The following is a 26822-nucleotide window of genomic DNA, read 5'->3' on the forward strand; positions in this document are numbered from 1 at the left end:
GCCCTGGCTGTCCTGGCACTCACTTTGTAGACCAGGCTGGCCTCGAACTCAGAAATCCGCCTGCCTCTGCCTCCCGAGTGCTGGGATTAAAGGCGTGCGTCACCACGCCAGGCGCTCCACGGCTTTCTTGAGGCACATTGTTAGATATTCATTTTAGTATAATTTGGATTGCTTCCTTCTACACAAAAAGGAATAGATTCTAAAATGGTTTATGAAAAACAGTAACATCACCTACCATAAACTGTATATGGATATAAAATTTTTAAATGACCTGAATAGCATCATTTTACATCAAAATAGGCTTCAAAATGTCTTGAACAAAGACAAGTATGTTTTCTGAGCCTAGTCAGGCAAACCCAAAAGCTCCTCTCTCTAATCCAGGGTCCTGTGCTCACACTAAGTGGCAGGGCTTAGTTTGGTTCCGTCTGTCTAGCAGGAGCTCTGCTGTAGGGAAGCTGATGCTCATGTGTTGGCTGTGGGGGTAGCACAGCTCGCCTTGGGGCACTTGGTCAGCATTCTCTTTGCTTTTATGTAGTCCTGTCTGTAGCTTGCTCTGAGGTCCTGGCTGCTAAACTTTCTTCTGTCAGAGGCACATTGAGCTCAGTGCTGGGAACCTAGTGGGAAGAAGGCAAAGTAAGGGAGTAGACATGGGGAGGTGTTGCCTCCCTTCTCTCTGTTGACTGGCAGAGCCCCAGGCAGCATTGCTTGCCTCTGTCCAAAAGGGAGGGGTCTACAGTGTTTCCAGCAGCATCTCCTACCAGTGAGAAGACAGGTGTTTTCTCCACCGCTCAATTACTTTGCTACTCAGGTCTGCAACTGAGACATACACTGCACTGTACTGGGCTAGACCATACGGACATCCACCGTAGTGTCCTGGGCCAGACCATGGGGTGGCTATGCTGGACTGAGCACAGGGAGAACTTACACTTGCACTTTTTATTTGTGTATTTACTTTTTAGTGTTTTTAAGACAGGAATTCATGTAGTTAAAGCTAACCTTGAAGTATGCCCCGCAAAATGCTAGGATTACAGTGCCCAGAACCATCTTGACAGACAGACGGACAGACAGACAGGGAGAGACAGACAGACAGAATGAATGAATGAATGTTTTGTCTGCATGAATAGCTGTGTCATCTGCACATCATGTTGTGTATGCAGTGCATGCAGTGCCTACAGAGGCCAGTAGAGGCCACTTGGACCCTCTGGGACTAGAGTTAAACAGTTGTTAGCCACCATGTGGAAGGTGGGAACTGAACCTGTCCTCTACAAGAGCAGCCAGTGCTCTTAACTACTGACCCATCTCTTTAGACCCACTAGTGATAATGATTTTTTTTTGAGATTTTATTTATTTTATGTGTGAGTGTTTTACCTGTATGTATGTCTGTGTGCCATGTGTTCTGCAGTGCCTGAAGTGTTGGATCCACTGGAGTTACAGCATTTGTGAGTTACTCACTATGTGGGTGCTAGGGACTGAACTCTAGGGAATAGCACCCAGTGCTTTTAACCACTGAACCATGTCCCCAGCCCTACCAATGATTTTTTTTAAAACATTTATTTTATTGATATGAGTACACTGTAGCTGTCTTCAGACACATCAGAAGAGGGCATCAGATCTCATTACGGGTGATTGTGCGCCACCATGTGGTACTGGGATTTGAACTCAGGACCTTTGGAAGAGCAGTCAGTGCTCTTACCTTCTGAGCCATTTTGCCAGCCCCCAGCCTGATATTTTTTAACTATCAAAAAATAAACTGCTGCTGCTTGCTATGGTAGCACACACCTTAGTCCCAGCATTTAGGAAGCAAAGGAGGCAGATCTTTGTGAGTTCAAGGCCAGCCTAATCTATATACTGAGTTCCAGCCCAGCCAGTGCTATACAGTCTCAAACTACTAACTGAATGTAGTGAGTTATACACACCTGTATTTTTAGCATTTGGAAGGTAGAGACTGAAGAATCAGCCCAGCCCAGCCCAGCCCAGCCCAGCCCAGCCCAGCCCAGCCCAGCCCAGCCCAGCCCAGCCCAGGCTACATAAGTCACTGCCTTAAACAAAACAAACTTTGCATATAAACACATATTTAGCAAGTAATAATTAGCTCAGTGGCTAAAAAGACATTTGACACAAAACTTGAATTCAGTCACCAGGACCCAGAGGGTAGTTCTCTGGTGCCCAATTATGCAGACTGTGCCTTTTCTAGCTAAGCTAGTAGAGGCTTCTTTCTGTGTGGTTCCGCTAGTTCTCTTTGGTTACACAAGCCCAGTTTCTATAAATCCTTCATTTTGTGCCTAAGGGTGAGATTGGTCTTTATTATAAGCCTGGGAGGTAGAACATTAACTCCAGCAAGAGTCAGATTAGAACCAGGAGCAAGGTCAATATGGAAGGTCTAGAAACTTGAAGCATAATTTTACAAGACAACTTAATTCACTTAAGCCTTGTCTTCTTTAAAGATTAAAGCAACAACATAGAGAGATGTATTAAAGTTAGACAGCTCCCTCAGATATGTGTTCTGCAGCTGCCTGCTCTTCTCCTGTCTTCCTCTTACAGTGTGCCAGGTCTTTCCTGGATGCTCTTCTCCTGTCTTCCTCTTACAGTGTGCCAGGTCTTTCCTGGATGTCTTCCTCTCCATTGTCGTTTACATGTGAATTGTCATTCCCCGCCCATCCTTCCAGAGAACCTGGAGACAGTTTGCCTCAGCTCCAAATATACTTCCAGCCTCTAGTGATACCAAGAATGAATTTTAAATACTCAAGACAGATAAGTGATGAATGTTTAATTATATGTTGTCAAGATTACGTGAAAGATAATTAAGTGAACTTTTAGATCCAAATTATTTGTTCTCTGGAGACAATTATCTTCTGAAGTCCTGTTGTGTGAATTTCTTGAAGATAGTAAAGAAAGAAAATTTATAGGTTTTATATTTCATATGAGGCACTCGTCTGGTTAAAAAAATCTTTATCTCAGTAGACAAATAATTTGTAGGTAGTGTTGGAGAAAACCTTCTTCCCCACTCTCCTGACTCCTTTTGCTCTGACCAGAGGAGCAGGAGTCACTGTTGCCATCTTTTGGAGGTCTTGTTCCTTTTACAGTCTTTGATCTTGTTACTGACCTTGGGTCCCCTAGCAATTTCTTAGGAAGCCTTCTGTCCTCTTGTGTTTCTCAACATAGAGAGATCCCTTCCTCTGCTCAGCTTCTGTATCCCTCTCACTTCTGCAGTCTTCCCAACAGTCTGACTTGTGCCATCAAGGAAGTCTCTGTACAGAGTTGAAGCTGAAGAGATTGAAAGAGAGGAGGTGTTTTTACTAGGGCCATGTGATGTGCATTTTGGGAATGAGTTATTCAGAACAGCTTTTACAGGGAGATTTAGTGATACAAAATGCAGACTCTGAGATTCTTTTTAGAATGAGCAAGCCATCAGTGTAACACATACTAAACTCAAGTGTTAATAACCATTAATAACCAGCCAATTATGGCCTCCTGATTGGGCTATCTGCCTTTATATTTATAATATCTTTGGGTCCATCTATTCTGTTGCCTGACACTAGGTCTCATCTTCTCCATCATATGACCCAGGCCTTTAACTCCAGCCATTGCTTCTGTATTTTATGCTTCAGTATTATCTGATGCCTTTTTTCCTGTTATAAATGAGAGCTGAAAAGTCTGAGAAAAGCATGATTGTGATATGCCTTCTGCCTGGTACCTAGTGCCTGATAAGTGTTAGGCTTTAACCTAACTATTGGCTATTCTGTGAAAACTATGCGTTATGAGAAGTAAACAGAGTCACACATTGTTGGTAGAGAATGCATGCACTTTGAGAGGCAGTTAGCAGCACTGCCGTATAAAGAGTAAGATGAGCTGTAGATATACTATACTTATAGATAGACTCAGTGACATGGTTACTCTCTATACGTTTAAAGACTTAGAAACATCCTAACGGTATATATAATTAAAGGGGTTGATAAAAATGAACTGTAGCATAGCCACACAATGGAATGCTATGTATCAGTTACAAAGACAGTGCATCTTCTTTGGAATGATATCTCTGAAAATTAGTTTATTCATAAAGCTCAGAGTAGTGTATATATAATTGATTTTTTTTCAGTGTACACATTTATAGTAAGCTTATATGCATAAAAGTCTATGGATAAATTTTTAAAAATCCATACTGACTGACTAGGAAGGAGCCAGGTCAGCTATATATGGGACAGATTTGAAACTACTCAGTGTACAACTCTGTTACAGCTTTTGAACGTTTGTCCCGTCTATGTGTATTGCCTGTTTGGATAGGCAGTAGACAGCACTGCTGTGTGTGTGTGGACACCCCATCCTCTCTTGTTGCCACAGGCTTTGCCACTGATCAGTTCTACCTCATTTCTTACCATTTCCACCTACCTACCCACTTCTCCATTTTGTACTGTGGCAAGTTGTTTAACTTGTAAAAACAAAGAGACGAGAAATCCTTACCTTACCAAGAGCACGCTGATGAGGACATTTCTCTCTTCTCTCTCCTCCCCAGCCTCCAGCCTCAGTTTTTTCTATTCCCCAGCCTCTTCCTTGGAGCCGGAATTCTGACTTCTCACTCGTGTGCTCAGGAATCTTAACAAGTGCTTAGTTGTTTGTACCACATCCTGCCTCAGGATTCTTCCTTTTCCTCAGCAGATGCTCTGCACACCACTGTCTCCCCTGTGTTCTGCAGCTCCTATCACTCACTACCCTCCATGCTCTTGGCTCTCTTTCCTGTCTCATAACATCTCTTATCCAAAGAAGCTATGCGACCATCACTGGACACTTAGAACTAGAAGAATTCTCTTGTTTTAAGAAGGGAAGCATTGCTTAGGAGGCAGAGGCAGGGAGATCTCTGAGTTGGAGGCTAGTGAGTTCTAGGACAGCCATAGAGAAACTATTTAAAAAACTAGCCAAAAACAGGGCAGTGGAGGGAAGAAGCATTTGGAGAGAAGACTCACCATTTTATTTCTTCCTTCCCTTAAAGATTTATTTATTACATGTAAGTACACTGTAGCTATCTTCAGACATTCCAGAAGAGGGAATCAGATCTTGTTATGGATGGTTGTGAGCCACTATGTGGTTGCTGGGAATTGAACTCAGGAAGAGCAGTCAGTGCTCTTAACCATCTCTCTCTCCATCTCTCCAGCCCTACCCATTCCATTTCTACAGCTAGAGATAGGACAAGTGTTCTGGACACACCTCAGAAGGCGAAGGTGCTTGAGGGGAAACTTGTTGCCAAGAGTGATACCCTGATTTTGATCCCTGAAATTCAAGTGGTGGAAAACCACGGACAACTCTGGCAAGTTATCCACTTACTGCCACTACATTCCACACACACGTGCACATACACACAAAATGTAATTAAAATAATGTTATTGAGACTGGAGGTAAGAGGACTAGATGATTTTCCAGAGGACCTGGGTTTGATTTTCAGAACCTACATGCTGCTCACAGCTGTCTACAATTACAGTTCCAAGGGATCCGATGTCCTCTTCTGATGTCCATGCATACCCAGGCATGTGTGCACAGATGTACATGCAGGCAAAACACATATACACATAACAAATAAAGTAACTGGATTTAGTTGCATGCAACTGTGACTCCAGGGTTTGAGAGGTTGAAGCAGGAGAGTTTCAAGTTCAAGGGTGGCCTAGGCTACTTAGAGACCCTGTCAAATGAGGAAGAGAAAGAAGGAACTCACTTGGTCCAGTGCCTGACTAGCATGCACTTAGTCCTGAGTTTGATCCCTAGCACAGAATAAACCAGGTGTGGTAATGGATGCCTGTAGGATTTAGACATTCAAGGTCATCCTCACATATATTGTGGGTTCAAAGCCAGCTGGAACACATGAGAGAGAGGCATGAGGGATCATGTTTCACTTCTGCTATAGAGTAAATAGACTGCTTTGAGCAATCTTATGAGGAAAAAGCACTCCCTGCTCTGGCAGTGAGAACAGTCAGGAGAGGATCCCATGATTTGTCTAAAGCTTTTATCAATATGCAAAATAACCTTGGAAATTATTTTCTTCTGATTCTTCATCTTCTTGATGAATGGTGCTTCGATAGTAGATATATAGGATCTATTCTATATAACAGTTGCTGGAGTTGGAATCGGGCGGTACCACTCCAGTCCACTTTCGACTTCCTGTGGTGGCATTTAAAACCAGTTAGTAATTAGTGTGTTGTTGTTAACATGTGTTGCTTATAAATATTGATTATCTGCACCTTTCCTATTTTTTAATCCTCTTCTAACAGAGACGGACATCCAGTCATGGCCATGCCAGGAAAAGAGCCAAGGTGAGCATTCTTCCTCTGTCACTTACTTTCTGACATGATCAATTCTGCAGTTCAGAAGTGTGTGTCCTTGGAGCCTGACTTGTTCAGGTTAAATAGAAGAAAAGCTTTCTTGCTGCCTTTTGTATCTCAGTCTCAAGGGTGCATCACACAGAGTATGTGAATGTGGTTACATGCACATGTACTCCATACATTTCCTACTGGAAAGTCTGGTTTGTTCGCTGCCATTCAGGCAGTCATATTTGAGCCTGAAATGACACCTGACAGGGCTCCCGGGAGCCTGAGAGTGTTTGCTATTGTTCATACTGAGCTGCTGGTTAACCTCTCAGTGCACTCAGGGCTTCTCTAGAATGGCTGTTTGTATGAGTATTAATATTCACCAAATTCTCCCCCATGCTAACCTGGTCTACATAATGAGTTCCAGGGCAGCCAGAGCCACAAGGCTAGACCCTGTTTCAATTTTAAAAAAAGAAAAGAAAAAAGAACAACAACAACACTACTTAATAGAAACTGCAACTAACAGAGTCTAAGAAAGTGTTTTCTAAACAGTCACCAAAGGGGTGTGTGTGTGTGTGTGTGTGTGTGTGTGTGTGTGTGTGTGTGTGTGTGTGAGAAAAAGTGTGTGTGTGTATGAGGTGTAGTTTTTGATGTTTGTTTTGTGCTATTTTTTTTTCCAGTCTAATTCCAAGCTCAAGTTGGTGCGCAGTCTGGCAGTCTGTGAGGAATCCTCCACTCCATTTGTCGATGGGCCACTAGACACCCAGGTAGGTCCTCTACAAGCCTGAGTGCTGTTTATTCTGAGCATGACAGTGGTTTGGTAAAGCATGATAGCAGCCCCAGCATGGACACTGGACCTAGAAATCAAGAAACAAAGTGTTATTTTTTTTTGAGACATGGTCTTATGTATCTCAGATTAGCCTCAAACTCTATATGTAGCCAAAGATGACTTTGAACTTTGGATACTCCAGCCTCTGCATCCCAAGTGTTAGGATTACAGACCTGGACCACCAAGACTTACATGGAGGGACGGAGAGATGGCTCAGTAATTAGGAGCACTGGCTGCTCTCCCAGAGAAACTTTACAGTTGTGATTCTCAGCACCCACAGGACAGGTCAGAACTATTTGTAACTCCAGTTAAATACAGATAGTCCAGAGGATCCAACACACACACACACACACACACACACACACACAGACTAAACCAATGCACTTAAAATAAGAATAAATACATCATTAACAAAGAAACAAAGAAAAAGGCTCCTGTGGTAATCTACCATGGTGACAGTGGGAATTTTGAGTCTTCATGTCTTGCTCCCGGGCAGAGGACCTGGGGCTGAACACACCCTTCCCACCCTGTTCTTGCAAGGAGAGCCAGAGAGCTTCAGCTGTGACTTCTTTTTTCTTTCTTTCTTTCTTTTTTTTTTTTTTTTTTTTTTTTTTGGTTTTTCGAGACAGGGTTTCTCTGTGTAGCCCTGGCTGTCCTGGAACTCACTCAGTAGACTAGGCTGGCCTCGAACTCAGAAATCCTCCTGCCTCTGCCTCCCGAGTGCTGGGACTAAAGGTGTGCACCACCACGCCTGGCTCCAGCTGTGACTTCTGACAGGAAAAGGTTGCCCTCTGCTGTCAGTGAAACAACAACAACAACAAAAAACCAAAGTAATTAACAATAGACAATAGACACTCTTGTATAAGATAAAGTTAGGGCAGGGGAGATGATCCAGTAGGTGTCTTAGTCAGTGTTCCATTGCACAGCAACTCTTAGAAAGCAAAGCATGTAATTTGGGCTGGCTTACAGTTCAGAGGGCTAGTTCACTGTCACGGTGTCAGGAAGCATAGCAGCATGCATGCATTCATGGGAGCTGAGAATGCTACATCAGGATCCAAAGACAGCAGGAAGTGAGCCACTGAACCTGGCTTGGTTTTTTGAAACCTCAGAGCCTACCCCTAGTAACACACTTCCTCCAACAAGGCCACACCTTCTCATCCTTTCAAATAGTGCCACTCCCTGGTGACTATGAGCCTATGGTGGCCATTTTTACAGTACAGTGGGTAAAGCCCTGTCATGTAGGCATGAGGAGCTGAGTTCATATGCCTACCATATATGCTTCTATAGTAAGGTAAGAAGCAAAGACAAGAGTCTCTGCAAGGCAAAGGCTAACTAGCCTGGGACACACTACTACACACAGCACCCTATCTCAGGCAAGGTTCTCTGACCTTCACAAGTTTACTGACACACACAAACATGAACACACATATGCACACACACATACACACACACAGATTTTTTTTTTTAATGAAGTAAAGATAAATCTTTTCTCCCAAGATTTACTAATTAGATTTTGAGGGAAACACAAAAAGTTTGTTTTTACAAAGATTGATTTATTTTATGTGTGTGAACATTTTGCCTGAATGTCTGTCTGTGTATCATGTGCATGCCTGATGCCTGCAGATGTCAGAAGAGGCCATCAGATCCTCTGGAAGTAGAATTACTGATAGTTCTGAGCTGCCGTGAGGGCCTGGGAAATGAACACAGGGTTCGCCATCAGAGCAACAAGTGCTCTTAGTTAAACTGAGCCATCTGCACCTCACTCGCCATAGAGTTTAAATCTGTTTCTCATCTTTGATTCTATGCCTCTTTCCTTTTGTTTAAGGATATAATTCAACTGCACATCAGCTGCCCCTCTGACAAGGAGGAAGAAAAGTCCACAAAAGATGTCTCTGAAAAGGAAGACAAGGACAAAAGCAAAGAAAAGGTCCCGAGGAAGATGCTATCCAGAGGTGAGAGCTGTCCTTTCATCCAGCTTAGCTTCGGCCCACAATGTGCTGTCTTGTCTGTCTGTGTATCTCTCTCCCCTCCTTATTCATTCATTTATGTATGTATGTATGTATGTATGTATGTATGTATGTATGTATTTGGAGGGGGGAAGGTGTCTTGTTTTATTTTTATTTTGTTATTTATTTTTGATAGACTAGCTCTTGCTGGCTCGGAATTTACTATGTTCAAGCTTGCCTTGAACTCATAGATATCCTCCTGCCTCTGCCTCCCAGTGCTGGATTAAAGGCATGCACAGCACTGCCATCATCTCAATTTCTTTTAAAGATTTATTTTATTTTATGTGCATAGATGTTTTGCCTGCATGTGTATCTGTGCACTATGTACATACCTGGCACCCAGGCAGCCCAGAAGAGGGTGCCAGTTCTCCAGGGGCTGGAGTTACAGACAGTAAAGAGCCACCATGTAGTATGCTAGGAGTCAAACCCAGGACCTCCGGAAGAGCATGCAGTGTAACTGCTAAGCCACCCCTCCAGATCCTTCTCTTCAATTTTGAGTCAGGATCTCATGTAGGCTACCTGGCCTATAACTTGGTCATTAGGTGAAGGTGACCTTGAATTTAGGATTTTCCTGCCTCTACCTCCTGAGTCCTAGGATTACAGGGTGTGACACTGTGCCTGGTTTTAGTGTGGTGCCCTCTACCAGCTGAGCTGCACCCACAGCTCACTCTCGTCTCTGCTCTCCTTTTGTGCCAGGGGTTGGACTTAGCCCTGGCACATGTTAGGCAAGCAAGCACTCTCCTACTAAGCTCGATCTCCACCCATCTATTACTTAGAGGCCTAATCTCACTAAGTTTCCCAGGCTGTCTTTGAACTTAGTTTTTAGTCCAGATAGGCCTTGAATTCTCCTGTCTAGCCTCTGGAACAGCTGGCACTTAAAATCTACAGTGTTCTTTCTTTCTGTCTTGACACCCTGAACCTACTGCAGTTCTGTGTCTTCTTCCTGCATGGTTACCTGGAGGAGTCACTAACTATATTAAGTACTTTTTTGCTTCTTTAATCAGTTTTGCTCAGGGCCTTACGTAGCACGGCGAGGTGCTCTGTCAGGACTGACACTACCTAGAATAAGGCAGTGTAGTCAGTTCTGGCTGTTTATGCTCCAGGATAGATGGTGGTATGAGTAATCACAGTAGCGGATCTTCCATTGGGGTGGCTACAGTGATGTACTTATATCTTCCTTCCTTCCTTCCTTCCTTCCTTTCTTTCTTTCTTTCTTTCTTTCTTTCTTTCTTTCTTTCTTTCTTTCTTTCTTTCTTTCTTAGCAGGGTCTCATGTACTTTGGGCTGACCTTGACCCTCTCTCCTTCTGTCTCTATCTCCTGAGTACCGGAATAACTGTGCCAGTTTAGGGGTGTTGAGATCAATCCAGGGCTTCGTTTATGTTAACCAAGCACTCTAACAACTGAACAGCACCCCGCCCTGTTATGTTATGGTTTATAATACAGATCCTCTTTTGCTTGTTAGACTCTGACTTTAAAGATACAGTCTATAAAAATTATCATATTTGAGGTGCAGCAAAATAGCTCTGTGGTAAAAATGTTTGCACTGCAAGCCTAACAACCTGAATTCAATCCCTGGAATCCATACAAAGATGTAAGGAAAAAAGTGACTACACAGTTGTGGTCTGACCTCCTCCTGTACCAGGGCTTGTGTATCTACATAACCCCCCCAAACACACACACACACACACACACACACTAACCATAAACCACACATGCTATACACACACACATCACACACTACACATACACTCAAAATTTTTTAGTCTTTGAAAAATTGTATTTGACAAAGCAACTAAAGCTGGACAAATTTCCTGAGATTTTGGAAAGTTCAGCTGTGATTTCCCTTACTTACCTGTTTCCATTAGTAATACAACCTGCTCCATTCTGACCAGGACACTCAGTAAATACTTACTAATGTGAAATAGCATTTACTGTCATTGACATAGTACTGTAGCCCAAATAGACATCCTTCTGTTGTTGGACTGTGTGTGTGTGTGTGTGTGTGTGTGTGTGTGTGTGTGCGCGTGCATGTGTGTGCATGTGTGTGGTGTGTGTGTACATGTTCACATGTGTGGAGGCCAGAGGTTGAAGTCAGGTGTCCTTCTTTTGCCCTCTACCTTATTACATTTTTTTACACATATTTCTGTGTTTGTTTATTTTTTGTTTGTGTGATATCTATTGTGTGGAGATCAGAGACACCTCTCAGGAGTTAGTTCTCTCCTTCCACTGAGTAAGTTCTGGGAATCAAGTTCAGCTCACCAGCTGTGGCAATAAGCACCTCCACTCCTGAGCACCTCACCAGATTCTCCACCTTATTTTTTGAGACAGTTTCTACACTGAACCTAGAACTGATTCAACCAAACTTACTGAGTAGTGGGTTCCACAGAGCTGCCTGTCTTCACCTCTGTTCCCAGTGCTGGCTCAGCTCTCGTGAGGGCGCTTGGGGTCTGACTGTGCCCACCAAGCTGTTCCCTCAGCCCATAGCTTCTCCTTTTGTTGTTTTTTTTTTAGCAATACTTGGGATTGAACCTCAGACAGTACACATGCTAGACCAGTGCTTTATCACAGCTCAGTCCTTGATGGGAGCCTCACAGAGCTTGCAGTAAATGCCATTCAGGGTTTCATGCTGAGACCTTTAGTTTAGTTCTAGTGTTTTAGTTTCATATCATCTGTGTAGACAGTGACTTTTGTTTAAAATTAGATACCATGAAAGCAGTTTCATTTCTTTTAAATTTCTTTTGTTTTGGTTCTAGACTCCAGCCAAGAATATACCGACTCCACTGGAATAGATCTACATGAATTTCTTGTAAATACACTGAAAAAGAACCCAAGGTAATAACATGATTGGTGTGGGGGGAAAGGGGGTGGGGCAGCAGGACTCTGAAGCCAAACAGCTTCCCTCCAGCATTTTGCTATTATTAGAATATAGAATGCCTACTGCTTCTTAATTCTTCTAAAGTATTGTTTTTTATTTTTAAAGTATTTGGAATATTGTCACATTGAGATTTCTGTGTTTTGACAAGTTGACAACAGTGTTGTAGAAGAAGAGTATAATGACTAAGAGCGTAATGCTTACATGCTCACTGGTTAAAGTTCTACAGGAGCAACCGAGTGACTGGTGGATGAACAAAGTCATAGCTGCATTAGAGCCTTCTGAGTCCTGGGTGGGATGAGAATAATGTCCACATTCACAAGCATAGAGTGTGTGTTTTATATATATATATATATATATATATATATATATATATATATATATATATATATATATAGTGTGTGTGTGCGGCTAATAATTAGAGTGCTGATAGAAATAACAAAGACATGATTAGAGAAGATCTATAAAATATGCACTTGAGTTGGTGTTCTTTTTCAGAATACCACAGGGCAGTCTACATAGGTTCCTCAGTTTGTGCATTATGATGTCCATTATTAATTAGAGTTTGGATACATCCCTCAGTTTTTGTGATGAACAAGTTGGTTTCAGTCCCTGCTTTTAATGTCTGTGGGAGGGCTGTGTTTTGTTTTGTTTTAATCTTGTTTAAACAGGGACAGAATGATGCTGCTAAAGTTAGAGCAAGAGATTCTGGACTTCATCAATGACAACAAGTAGGTTTCTGTGATGAACTAAATGCACTTGGGAGGTGGGAGGGGCCCTGGGGAGGAAGTGGGGACAGCCTTGGGCATCAGTCTTTCCTCAAAGGAATAATGTATGGAAGTAATTACTCCCTGGGAGAAAGAATTTGGGAGAGGAGCTGGAGAGATGACTCAGAGGTTAAGAGCACCTACTGCTCTTCCAGAGGTCCTGAGTTCAATTCCCAGCAACCACATGGTGGCTCACAACCATCTGTAATGGGATCTGATGCCCTCTTCTGGTGTGTCTGAAGACAGCAACAATGTACTCATTATATATATAAAATAAATGATTCTTTAAAAAAAAAAAAGACAGAAAGAAACAATCTTGAAAATTTAAACTTGAGGCAACAAGAGTTTATATTGTTTTTAGCAGTTAGGTTTTGCCCCAGATAATACTCTTCTCCCATTTTCCTTTAGCTGACAACATTCAGATGGGTGGAAGAGAGGCCGTAGGTAGCACCACACACTGGGAACAAGCAGTGTTGCTAGGGGCTGGGATACATTCATGTACAAAATCTGGTCCTCCACTACTAAGAAGAATTAGTTGGCTTCTGTTGTTGCTGTCTTCTTTTACTTTTCATTACCCTGCTATCCCTTCAGCAGCCAGTTCAAGAAGTTCCCTCAGATGACCTCATATCACCGGATGCTATTACACCGGGTAGCTGCCTACTTTGGGATGGACCACAATGTTGATCAAACAGGGAAAGCTGTCATCATCAACAAAACCAGCAGCACGAGGATGTAAGGAGAGACCATTGATTGGACAGTTCTCATGGGATAACCAGCAAGGATAGAAGAGGAAGATAGAGAATCCGGGGGAGGGGGAGGGCATCTCATCAGTTCCTACTTCTGTGAGGTATTAGATATAGATTCTGATTAGAGATACTGGTGGTTCATGAAGACTGGCCCTAGCTTCTGTTCACCTTGCATAGACCAGACACAACCTTGAATGAAGAGGTGTTACACCGAAGAACAGGCATCATGTAGTGGTGTACACCTGCAATCCTAGCACTCAGATGGAGGTAGAAGACTCAGGAGTTGAGAGCTACTACACGAGCTGCTGTCTCAATAAAGGGGAGGGAATGTCACACAAAGATTTCACTTGAACCTTCATGTGACTTTTTCACTTTTGTGGTGATTCCTGACAGCAAAAATTCTCTTGAGTAGAGATAAGGAATTTAGGAGAAGTGTGTGTAGAAGTTCTTCTCCCTAACAAAAAGGTCTTTTTCCTTCCTTCTTTTCACATTTCTTTACAAATCTTAGCCCTGAACAGAGGTTCTCAGAACATATAAAAGATGAAAAGAACACAGAATTTCAACAGAGATTCATTCTCAAGAGAGATGATGCCAGTATGGACCGAGATGATAACCAGGTGAAGAATGGAAGAGGGTGGGCCTATAAAGAGAGAAACTGGGAAGGGAGAAGGATTTGGGGGAATGGAAAAAATTGAAAATATCTTAAAATGGAAAACTACATAGCGCTGTTCTCCTGAGTTGTTGGGGCTTCCCACTGAGGATTGGCTACAGTTGCCGTGCTCAAGGCCCCAGAGAGACAGGGTGCTGAGGTCTCACTTGGCCTACAGCTCTTTAGGTTTGCCTCTAAGTTGTAACTACATTTCATTTTGGACAAACAAGGTTCCTCCTTGTGTCAGCCTTGATGTAGCTGACTTCAGTGTCATCTCTTTGCCCAACCCCTCCCTGTCTTGCAGAATTTACATTGGGAGCTACCAAAATAACCAAAAGTTACTTTATCCCATTTCCACTCTTCTAGCCAAGGGCTGGCCTTAAACTGGCAAAGTTATGGTCTAATTTAACCAGTTACAGAGGTGTGTCTTTGATCCCCTTTGGTAAACTACTTCATCTTTCCCAGCTCCTTTCACCCTGGTGAGTTCATCTGACTTTGAGTGCTGGGAACTCTGGTTCCTTTGGATCCTCTCCTGTGGAACAGCAGTAACCATGCTAAACTGTCCTATCCCTTCCCTTACGGTGGGGCTGGCTGCTGTGCTGACCTTTGTCCCTTAGGTAGCAAATGATTGAGGATTAGCTTTCTTAGTTAAGTGGGGAGCTTAGAGTTACTGCTTGGCTGCTAGAGGGAATTAGATTTGAAGCGTGTGGTCAGGTAGAACCAGTGTGAGTCTTGGTGAGGAGCAGTAACCATATAACAGTACCTCATTTCTACAGTCACACTTAGGTTTCATGAAATACTACTATGTGGTCTTGAGACCAGGGCCTTGTTGCTTGCTACTTGAATATGAAAGGGAGTCCTTTTAAGAAAGACACCGCTATCTAATGTGGACAAACACGCTGGGTCTGAATGAAAGCAAAGAAAACTACAAAAGACAAATTTTTGTAAAACAAGAAAAAGCCTTTCCATCCTGATGCCCTTCTCTACATTTCCCCAAAGCCCCTCTTCATGGATCAGGAGGTACTCAGGCCCACAGGCGCATTGGAATGGAATGGAATCTGTTTCTACTGTGAACTTTTCCTCTCACAGCTTCAAGCTTGGTCCCCAGTAGAGTAGATTCTGTGTGCTTTCTGGCTGTGGTATTAGTAACAAACATAGTATTATTATTTTATTGTTTTCCCTCAGCTGAGCTTTGCTTTAAACATATATGTTATCTCTTTTAATCTTTTCCACAACCCAATGTAAAGGGGTTACTAACCCCACTTTACACGTAAAAATGTTGAGTCTACCAGATGTTACGTTACTTGCCTGAAGTAAGTTTACTGGGAGTCTGCAGTGGGATTCACCTTGATGCCCCGTTCTGCTTTCTACCCTGCCATGGGTATGCTGTGCTAGAAGCTGGGCAGCTTGTCGAGGTTCTTGTGTCTCCTTGTAATATAGCTGATAAACACATTAGTAGAATACAGGATCCAAAGTGTGTGGAGGACAGTATCTATCTAATCAGAGCTAAGACCCTAGAAGTCCGGAGCTGCCTTTAGAAACAGGTAAAGAGAGAGAGTTTTGGCCTAGAGCAGTGGGTCCCTCAGAGATCCATCTGGAGCCTCTGACTGAAGGTCAGACTTGCCTGTAGCGTGATGACATTGAGTAGTGGGTTCCCTCTTGGAGCTCCTTTCTCTGTTACACTGGCCCAGGACAGGGTTCACAAAGAGCATCAAGAGGAAGAATGGTGGTGGGAAGCTAGGTGGTGGCTAGCCAGAGTGGTCATTTGCCCATCCAACATTGGTCTGTCACTCTGTCAGAGAACATGAACGTCTCTGTCCCCCATCTCCTCCTCTACCCTTACTGTCTTCCTCTCCTCTTTTCACTGTGCCTCATTTATCTGTTCCTTTCTCTGCTCATTTCTTTCCATTTGTTCTCTCTTTCTCTCCTGTGTTGCGCTGTTCTCTTCGTATTTCTGTCTCCTCAACTCCCCTCAATTGCTGTAATTAAGATGAGAACAATGCTTAGTCTTTGAGTTTAGCCTCACTCTGGAGATTCTACTAAGTCCTGTTTGACTTGGGTTGCTAGGATGTGGCAGTAGTGACTGAAGAAGGGTCCTGCTCAGTGTAGTTCTGTAACCCTCCTCTGTGTTCAGCTGTGCTAAACACTTACATCTGTGCCCTTTCAGCGTCCTTCTTCCCCTCACTTGCCCTCTAAAGCACTGTTATTTATTTTCCCAGGCTGTTTTCTTGATCTTTACTGACTGAGCAGTACCTGAGTACCCCAAGGAATCGACCCAATCCTTATACATAGTAGTTGTTCTTGATATTTGGGGTTTGGGGGAGGGTGGAAAAGTCCTCTACCATCCAGAAAAGCTGATCTCCCAAACTGCATGGTCAGATGTGCCCAGTGCAACCTGTCCAGGACTGGAAATTTTACTTTATTTCTTTTATTTTCCTTTTTTTTATTTTTTTTATGGCAACTGTAAACTTTCCCAGTTTCTCTTCCTTGCTGGTGTGCAGTGAGCTTGCAGTACGAGGAGAACTTAACTAGCTTAATTCTGCTCACCGATCTAGATGAGAGTTCCATTGCAGGATGGAAGGAGGAGCAAGTCAATAGAAGAGAGAGAGGAGGAATATCAAAGGGTCCGAGAGAGAATATTTGCCCGAGAGGTAAGTGTAGCTTCTGAGAGTTGTCAGACCATAGCTTTTAGCTCTTAAACTCTGGAACTGTGAATGGAATGAACCCTCCATAAATGTTGCTGGGTCTTTTGTTTCTTTTTCTTTTCTTTTCACCAACATCAGTCAGTCCAAGATTTGACCTCTAACCCTGAGCGTGGCTTCTTGAGAAGCTACAGGGTTTCATTTGTGTTGGAATACGTTCTGCTGTGTGCTAGACAGAGAGAGCCAAGACTTGGAGTGGCTGAATTTGGTAACTATGACTAGACTGGAAAGGGAATTGGTTTTGGCAGAGCTGATGAAGGGCCCTAAGTCTCTCCTGCCCAGTCCCCTCCCGCTCACCCTTCCAACTCCTGCCGTCTGTCCTACACATCTTTGCTTCTCAGTAGAAGACTCAGATTCCATACAGGCTCAACACACATCTTGTTTGTCCAGTTTGTTTTTAGGATATATTGATGCTTTCTTTATTAAAGGGCTGTTCTGGCATCATCCTCTACAGGTCCCACAGTCCCCAAGCACAGGACACTACTGGGACAGGAAGCCCCCTCTTCCTGTATTTCTTACCTTGCTCCTAGAACAGGAGTGGCTTTATGGTCCAAAGGGCAACAGTCAGCCAGCTTAGGTAACTTTATCTTTAAGAACTGTGGGCCATATCAAATGCACTTGTGACCCTGAGTCTAGTTGCCTTTGCCTGTTAGTCTAAGAGGTGTAGAGCAGGATTGCAGGGACAGGTGAGATTAGCAACAGAAGAACAGATCTTCAAAACACGTGGACCCAGACAGAGTAACATCTTAGCAATAAAGGAAGTTTAAATCATGTGGATGGACACTGCTCTCCCGCCGTTCCTCTGTTCTTCTTCTTTCATCAAGACACCGCTCCCATTTTTATATCACACACAAACGCACACAAAACAATGTGTGTGTCTTTTCATCATCACCTCACTCAGAAAAATAATGGTTTCCACTCGAGAAAAAGGTTTGTTCGTTGTGTAGACCGAGAGCCAAGTGCTTCTAAGAATCCTTATGGAAGTGGTGCACCGTACAACAAGCTTCCTGGCCTGGGATTCAGCAGGCAGTCTTCTCACTTTCCATTGTGAGTCAGAAAAGTCTGTCCTCCAAATTATGGCTGCTCAAGAGACTTCAGCACATTACCTGCAAACCCTGTGGGTGGAATGAGAGGAGAGATGTCACAGTTATGGCCAGGATGACCCTAAATTGTGACTAGAAATGCTTATGTTGTACTTGCTATCTTTTAGGCATTTCTTGTAGGTTAACTTATGTCATCTTCAGAACAGGTCTATAAAGTAATTTTAATTATTTCTCTCACTTTATAAAGGAGAATCTAAGACACAGAGATTTGATAACAGCCTAGCATAACAATGCTCGTTAGCCAGAGTGCTGGTGTTTGCTGTAGACTCTGGTGCTAGTGTCCATGGTCACAGCCTAATGGAAGCTACCTCTTGATAGCGTGCTCTGCTCTGGACTCTTAGATGAGGTAGTACAGCAGTGACAGCCTAGCTGACTGTGTATGTACTCCCTGCCTCACTGTGTCAGGCCCTGGCAAAGCCCTGTTGTCTGAAAGCACAGATGGCTTCTTTCAGGGCATTGAGCCGGTTGTCACCGTAGTGGGACATAGCTACCTACAGCCATAGCAAAGGCAGAGTTAGTGCTTCTCTCCCTTTTCTTCCAGATTTCTAGTCTCTGAAGCCTCTGCTAATACATGTATTCTTTGTTAAATCCTTGTGGATTTATCACTTTTGTTTCAGTATTTCCTAGCTCTTGTAGTAGAGGCCTCGGGAATGTCAGAAGATGTAGATGAGGAGAAATGGCCAAAGCCCACCACCCTCCAAAGACTCCTGTGGAGAGGAGCCGCCCAGTCAGAGGGGATGAGGAAGGGTAGAGTGAGGAGGGCAAGGACAGGCCCCGAAGAACGGGAAGTGCCAAGAAGGGTGTTCGGATGGAAATGCTGCTGCTGCAGCCTTCTCTAGAGCCTGCGCTGCCCTGTGCAGAGCCTGCTGTGCTCAACAGCTGGACGCCCATCCTCAGTGCCTTTCCGAAGGTTTGGGGTCCACCACGGGGCTCACTTCACTCAGCTCAGTGGCTTTGTCAGAACACGATCCTGGTGGAACTGTCTCAGACTTCAATGTCCTCCTTTTCTTAGGCCCTAAAAAGTATCTGCCTCCCCAATACCTCACCTATGATGGGACTCAAGGCACAGCACCTTTCATGTGGCCAAACAAAGGGCAGAAAGAGAAACAACCACTGAGGTTAATTTCCAAAAATGAAGTTTCCTTTTCATGCCCCCTTCCTTTGACCGTGCTTGAGATAACATATGGCGATCATCACACTCAGTTCACTGCTAGAGCAATGAATATAGAGCTGGGGGGCGCGGGGGGGGGGGGTGAGGCTCGTGGCTTTCCTGTCCCTTCTCTGACACTTCTCCCCTTACCCACCTGCATTTTAAGTGCTGTGGAAAGGCTAAAACTGCCAAATGTTTTCACACGACAGGTGAGAAACTGGTCCGGGGTAAGGCGGTGTGGGTCCACCCTAGCCTTGCTCTCTCCCTGTTGATGGGTGAGAGTTTGGGTTTGAAGAGTATGGGTGTTCATAGCATCATGGACATCCTTTTCTGTTGTGCCTTATTATTTTCTTATGAGTTATTTTCCGTTTTCTCCCCTACCTAGACCGGCCAGAATGGATATCTGAATGACATCAGGTTAGTATAGTCACTCAGCTTGCTCTCTGCCTGCCGCTTGGCTCTATCAGGGAGGCTAACAGAATCCTATAATGATGCTACTCTTGTTTTGTTTTGTTTTTTGATGTTAACCAACAGACTCTCCAAAGAAGCCTTTTCTTCTAGCTCTCACAAGAGAAGGCAGATTTTTAGGTACCTGTGTGTGATCTATATCTCTCCTTTTTATTTTTAATTTTGTTTTGCTGTAATCTTTTCAGTGGAGTAAGTTTGCTCCATGCATGGCTGCTTGTGGAATAATTAAATTTGTGAGTTTTGCAATACTGGATTCTTTTTTTCCTTTTGGGAGAAAAAGGCTCCACCTCAGTGACTTTATTGTTGCCAGCGTCACTGGGTCTGTAGTAGACGGGGAAGGGGACACCAGCTGTGTGAGACAGGCCAGGCCAGGCCAGGCCAGGCCAGGCCAGGCCAGGCAGGTGCTGCTCCCCACCCCCTCCACACTCACGCGTGCGCGCGCGCACACACACACACACACACAGGGTAGAACTTGGCACTTTCAAGAGGTTCAAACATACACATAAGGTAAAAGGATAGTTCTGCAGATTGCCTTTGATTAGTCTGTGGAAAGCTGTGGATAGCTGATATCTGAACCTAGAACAGGGACTGTTTTGTGTCTCTAGGAAAGATAATATATGCACACATATAAATACATATATGAATCTGTGTGTGTGTGTGTGTATGGTTTTACCTTGAGACAGTATAATGTCCCAGAGAGAATAAGTGTGCATTAGAGTGGACCTAGAGCACGTCCTTTAGAGGACTTACTGTCTGTTGCTTACCCTTCATCATGAGGAGAGCTCCTGTTCCTCCATGTACTAACTTCTCCAGTACCCAATACTCTTACTTTTTAAACAAAACAAACATCATAAAATCTTTCCCTTTAATCTCTCAGTCCCGTTCTGAAGGATAATATAGAATGGATGTGAGAGGAATACTTTATGCTGGCACCAACTCACTTTAAATCTGTTCTCCTGATTTACCAACAGGAAAGCTGCAGAGTGCAGAGGACCTGAGTGTTTAACACCGTATCTCAGTACTAACTGAGTGCGATAGGAGACTCAGAATATAGGTCTCACTTTAAAGCTCTAGTTGTCCTCACCTGTTGGCCTTGCTGAAGCTGAGATGCTCAGTGGTTGCCAGTATGCACCACTCCTACAGAAGGCCTGAGCTCCTTTGCAGCATTCACATCAGGAGTCTCTCAGGGGATGGGATGCCCCTGGCCTCCACAAGCACTGACACTCCACACAAAGATACACACATACATATCAATAAAAATAAATCTTAAAAGGAAGTGGAGAAAGGAGAAAGACATTTTCCACTGTTAGGAAGGATAGAGAATTTACATTTTTCTAAAATTTTTAAGATTTATTTTGTGTGTATAAGTGTCTATGCACCACATCCATGCAGTGCCCACATAAGCTAGAAGAGGGCATTGAATTCTCTGGAAGACATTACAAACATTTGTGAGGTGCCATGAGGTCCTGGGAATCAAACTCAGGTCTTGTGGGAGAGCATCCAGTGTTCTTAACCATTGAGCCATCTCTCCATCCCCCTCTGACTCTTATTTTTAGACAGTGCCACCTTGAAGTCCGTCTGAAAACCAGAGGCTGAGTGGGCTTTGCACTGTTGATAGTACCAAAGATATGTACAGTTGTTACATTTAAGAAAACACAAAATTCTGCTAGATAGTATATACTGTGTAGTCATAATTATCCCCGAGAACAGTGCCTTTCTTAGAGCTGCTCAGCTCTGTCTTACCCGGTTCAACTTTCTCAGTGTATTGACCTGATGAACTGGTTTTTATCAGAGGAAATGGAAGGTAGAGATGGAGTAGTGAGCCCTAGTTTCTGTGGCTGTAGGTGGTGAGGCCGAGGCTGATTCTGTCCAGTGTTCTTTTATTGTCGCACACCAGCTCCTTTCAGACAGCCCTTCTTCCTCTCAGACGTGTTCTATTTGAAGCCTAATTCAAATTCACTGCTAAGAGTGATGCTTTCCTGGGAGCATCAGGCTACACCAAACTGTGCAGATAATAGCTTGAAGAATTGGGTAAGCAGGTGCAGCCCTCACCTCTCCAAATATTTTTTTCAAAGCCTGAAAAATCAGACTGTGTTTTGATTAAAGACCTAGGTGAAGACCAGTGAGATGGCTCAGCAGGCAAATGCAGCTGCCACCAACCCTGGTAACCTGAGCTCAGCCCCAGGAGTCAGGTGGTGGAGGAGAGAACGAGCCCCTGGGGGTGTCCTCTGACCTTCACACACAGCTATAAAAAATGACTAACAATTACAAATAAAAGTGGGACTAGAACAATGCCCAGCAGTTAAGAGCACATAGTGATCTTGCACAGGTCCCGAGTTTAGTTCCCAGCACTTACATTAGGAAGCTCAGAAATGCTTATAGTTATACCTTCTTCTGGGCACATAGCAAGCAAAGGCTCCCTGCTGACACCCACATATACACATAACTTAGTCAACTCGGTATGGTGGTGCACACCTTTGATCCCAGTATTGGGGAAGAGATAGTCATGGCCAGCATGGTCTACATAGTGAGTCCTAGGACAGCCAGGGCTGTAGTGAGACCCTGTTTCACATAAATGAATAAATTAAAAGAAGAAACAAAGATGTCCGAACAAGAGAATTTTTAAGCCTGGGTTAGGTGCTGGTGATGTGGTTGAGCTGAGGAGAACATACGCGGTGTATCAAGGACCTAGGGTCAGGAGCAGTGCAAGAATGTGGGGATCGTGGTGCACACCTGGAATCCCAGCACTCAGGAGGGGGAGGCAGGGGGATCAGAAGTTCAGGGTCATCCTTGTCTGCCTAGGTGGTTTGAGGCAAGCTTGAGCTGCATGACCCCCTGTCTCAAAGAAGAAGAAATGTAATATAAAATGCAGATCCTGGGCTGACTGCTTACCCTGTTTTGGACCATAGTCCAGAAGCTTACTAGTAAAACACCATACATTTCTGTCTATTTTATGCTTTTGAAAATACATAATACACCAAATTGTATCATCTACACTAGCAACAACTAGCAACTCCCCAGTTTTTTTGGAAGTCTTAGTCCATTGATAAATAGGCCACCGTTATCAAGTGCCTAACCCTTCTATAACCCACCATTTCTCAGACCCAACAAACTGGACTTCTTCCTATAAAAATGTAAATTAAGTCTACTTTAAAACTAAGTCAGAGAAGCTCAGTTGGTAGTATGAACCTACATGTTGGTTCCTAACATGTATGTATGAAGCCCTGGATTTGATCCTCATGCTACATGAGCTGGGTCTAGTGCCACACATAGCTGAATCCCAGCTCTAAGGAAGCAGGCAGGAGAATCCTTGGCACATAGCAGGCTTGGGGCCTGACTGGACTACATACCACCCGTCTTGAAACAGCGACAGAGATCAGGGCTGTGTTGGCCTAAATTAGCTCTGGTTCTATAACACATGGAGTGTGAGTGTGTTCTTTATCCTTATCCCATCTCTAACATACACAGCCCAGTCACTCCTCACAGGGGATTTTAGTGGCTCTCCCAGGTTGCCATATATTTAGTGATATGATTATTTATAGAGAAGGAAACCGATCTGTTTTCTCTCTAGCTTCTCTATCAAGAGAATAATGTATTAAACCTTCAGATAATCCATGTTTGAGTGTTTGGTGTGGGAACTGCTGTGGGAACTGGATAGGTCCAGCAGCTACTTCCTAAGGCACGTAGTTTAAAGATGCCTCATTATCCACCTGCCTCAGGTACCAAGAGAAAGTAAAGGACAAGTTATCCTGATAAATGCAGTCTTTTAGTTGAGAAGACCAATAGAGTCCATGCTCTAGTGTCTAATGAGCAGCTTAATCCATTGGCATTGCCAGTGACCTACACACTGTTGAGATAGCTACTGGCTCTTGCTTCAATCCTGCTTCTGTTTTGAACAGTCTCTGATTTATGTTTGCTTCCTTTTTTGCTCTTGGCATCCAGAGAATAAAGATGAAGCTTTAGAGAAAACAAGACTATGGTACAGTCCCTTATTCTAGCTCCATATAGAGAAGCATGAGACTCTATATACTTGGGGTAGCAAAGAAGAATTGGTATATTGCTAATCAGTCGTGACAGCATGTTGTTAGATCTCCATGGCATGGTTAATAGAAACCAGAAATGTGACCGCCAGCCACTTGTGGCACTCATCTGCAGTCCCAGCTCTTGGGAGGCAGAGGCAGGTGGGTCTACAGAGTGAGTTCCAGGGCAGCCAAGGCAGGATGGTGGGATCCTGTCTGATGGAAGAGATGGGGCAGGCAGGAAACAAGCTAGCTCACTCTCAAAATAACTGTGCAAAGGGCCTTTGGAGCTAAAGCGACTGGGGTAGCATTTTCTATTTGGTTTTGGTGGGATAATGATGAAAAGAAGGAAATCAAAACTACTATGATTTACTCAGCAGTATGTATCCCAAAATCTTGGTGGCTGTTGTCATGTGACTCCCCCAGGGTCATGTGATCCCCAGGGTCATGTGATCCCCAGGGTCATGTGACTCCCCCAGGTAGTAGTTGCTGGGACGGAACTAAAATGAAGGAAATTGCTGAGCCTTGCATGCTTTTAGTAAGAGGCAGTAAGTGCTCTGGAGAGGGGCTGAGGGATGGTTCAGTCTGTACAGTGACTTTGCAGTCATGGAGAGCTGACTGTAGAACCCCACACCTTTGCAAGAACTGGCCATGGCAACACACCTGTAGCCCATCCTAAGAGTGAGCTGGAGACTGGCAGAGTGGCCATGGGGCTTATTGGCCAGCAGTCTAGTGGAATGCATTAGTTATCCAGGTTTGCTGAGAGCCATTGTCTCAGAAAATGAGGCACAAGGTGGGGAGATGATCAGTGAGGAAAGACATCAGCCACCAAGCCTGAGAGCCCGATCCCGGGATTCACGTGGTAGGAGAGAGGCACCCACACCTCAAGGTGTCCTCTGACCTACACACACACACACACACACACAGAGAGACACAGACAGGGACACAAAATAATTGAGTAAAATGTAGTAATGAAAACATTTCAAAAAATACTAGAACCTGATCAAGAAAACTACACACGTACTGCACACATGTTCATACATACCCACATGCATGCACACATACACACACATGTACACACAAACACCAAACTCCATACAATTCACAAGAACAACAAAGAAAAATCAAAATTTGATTCCCAGCATCTGCATGTGTTGGCTCACAGCTGCCTACTCCAGGAGATCCTCTCTCATGTTGGTCTGGGACATGTGTACACTTGCGGCGTACACGCACAGACAGGAGCACAGATACACAAAAATGAATCTTCAGGGGCCGGAGAGATGATTCAGCACGTAGGAGCGCTGGCTGCTCTAGTAGAGGACCTGAATTCAGTTCCCAGCACCCTGATGGCTGCATATGACCATCCTTAGCTACAGTTCCAGGGGATCTGATGCCCTCTTTGGGCTTTGTGGACACCAGGCTCATATGTTGTATACATACATTTATACAACCAAAACATTTTATACACACTTAAGTACGTATCTTTTTTAAAGGCAAGATAAAAGTTTTCAGGTCAACAATGAGGCATACTGCCATTTCTAATCACAGGCAATCTTTTTTTTTTTTTTGAAATAGGGTTTCTGTTTGTAGCCCTAGCTGTCCTGGAACTTTCTCTATAGACCAAGTTATCCTCAAACTCAGAGAGCCACCTGCCTTGGCCTCCTGGGTGCTGGGGTTAAAGGCGTACACAACCAATACCCAGTGCAGACAATGCTTTTAATGTTGGGATAAGCCTGCATTCTATAACAAACAAGAGCAGAAGAATCCCTCTCTCAGTTGTTCTGTGCCTTACTCAAGGCAGTAAGGTCGTAAGTTAGGTACAGTCAAGCCCCTGTCCCTTTCTACCAAGTCCCAAGCATATACTTGGTCTTCCTGACATCAGTCCTTAGCAACTGTGGCATCTGTTGTTCTCAGAAACCAAGATGAAATTTCCATAAAACAATTTGGACAGTCAGACTGTTCTCTGTAATCTTCCGACCCCTGGAAAGATACCATAAGTAGTTCCTCTGCTGGCTTAGATGCATGCTGTTTGGAAGGTCTGTGGGATTTATCCATGTCACTGGCTACTCCCACTTTCTACCAACAGTTAACTTCTAGGAGTCCTCTCATTTTAAGAAGTCCCAGAAGTTGCTGCCACCCTTCTGTCCCCCCCCCCCATTTCCTGCATGTGTGAGGTCCCTTCGGGGTGTGGAAAAGAAACCACAGTCAGTCTCAGTACTGTGTATGTCGCTTCCCATTCGCCTCGGGTCACTGTGTTGAAGTAGCTGCCAGTGCGCTGTCTCTCAGATTTGCCTCTGTGCTCTTTGTTACTGCACTGGACCTTGTTCTGTCGCTCCCATCAGATCTTAGTTGGCCAACCAACTAACATGAAGTCAGTGTTCACACCCCTCCCCCTCTTCTTTGTTAGCAAGAGAATAAAAAAGGAACTCTCTCTCTCTCTCTCTCTCTTGGCCCTTCTGCTGAATTGGGGGGGCTGGGGGGGAGGTCCTCTGACCACTGTGGTTTCTGCAGGGGAAACCGGGAAGGGCTGAGCCGCACCTCAAGCAGCCGACAGAGCAGCACAGACAGCGAACTCAAATCCCTGGAGCCACGGCCTTGGAGCAGCACAGACTCAGATGGCTCTGTCCGCAGCATGCGACCACCTGTCACCAAAGCCAGCAGCTTCAGTGGAATCTCCATCCTCACCCGAGGCGACAGCATTGGCAGCAGTAAAGGCGGCAGTGCAGGCAGGCTCTCCAGGCCAGGTACCACAGCCACTCTCCTTTCATGTCACACCCTCCCTTCTTGCTTGTCTTTTGCAAAGTATCTATAACAACTGTAGGTGAAACATCTGGTGCACTGCAGTCACTTGGAAACTTAACAGCATTACCAGAAGACAGGAAATCTGACTTCCTGGATCCCATTTTTTTAATGTCTGTCTGTCTGTTAGGTTTTTGTGGGTTGTTTGTTTGTTTGAGACAGGGTTTCTCTATGAAGCCTTGCCTGTCCTGGAACTCACTCTGTAAACCTGTTGTCCTGAGTGCTGGGGTGAGAGGCACAAGCCACCATGCTTGATGCCATTACTCATTCTTTTTTCTTTTTCTTTTCTTTCTTTTTTTTTTTTTTTTTTAATGTATATGAGTACACCATTTCTCTCTTCAGACACACCAGAAGAGGGCATCAGATCCCATTACAGATGGTTGTGAGCCACCATGTGGTTGCTGGGAATTGAACTCAGGAC

The 26822-nt window shown here is 44.1% G+C and overlaps 1 protein-coding gene across 16 annotated transcripts in view; it reads left to right on the forward strand.

The window, feature by feature from the left end:
- R3hdm2 (R3H domain containing 2) overlaps positions 1–26822 on the forward strand; it is a 124772-nt gene that overhangs the window by 69644 nt on the left and 28306 nt on the right. For 7 of the 16 annotated variants that reach the window (XM_029482203.1, XM_029482202.1, XM_029482211.1 and 4 more), the window contains 11 exons: positions 6255–6296; positions 6971–7057; positions 8945–9071; positions 11880–11958; positions 12670–12729; positions 13357–13497; positions 14020–14128; positions 16716–16811; positions 19501–19532; positions 19650–19703; positions 26114–26346. In XM_029482203.1, the coding sequence (XP_029338063.1) occupies positions 6255–6296; positions 6971–7057; positions 8945–9071; positions 11880–11958; positions 12670–12729; positions 13357–13497; positions 14020–14128; positions 16716–16811; positions 19501–19532; positions 19650–19703; positions 26114–26346 (1060 nt within the window). The remainder of the gene's footprint in view (positions 1–6254; positions 6297–6970; positions 7058–8944; positions 9072–11879; positions 11959–12669; positions 12730–13356; positions 13498–14019; positions 14129–16715; positions 16812–19500; positions 19533–19649; positions 19704–26113; positions 26347–26822) is intronic. The other 9 variants (XM_029482209.1, XM_029482212.1, XM_029482210.1 and 6 more) reach the window with 4 other exon arrangements.

The sequence above is a fragment of the Mus caroli genome, chromosome 10, assembly GCF_900094665.2.
Source record: "Mus caroli chromosome 10, CAROLI_EIJ_v1.1, whole genome shotgun sequence".
Lineage (NCBI taxonomy): Eukaryota > Metazoa > Chordata > Mammalia > Rodentia > Muridae > Mus > Mus caroli.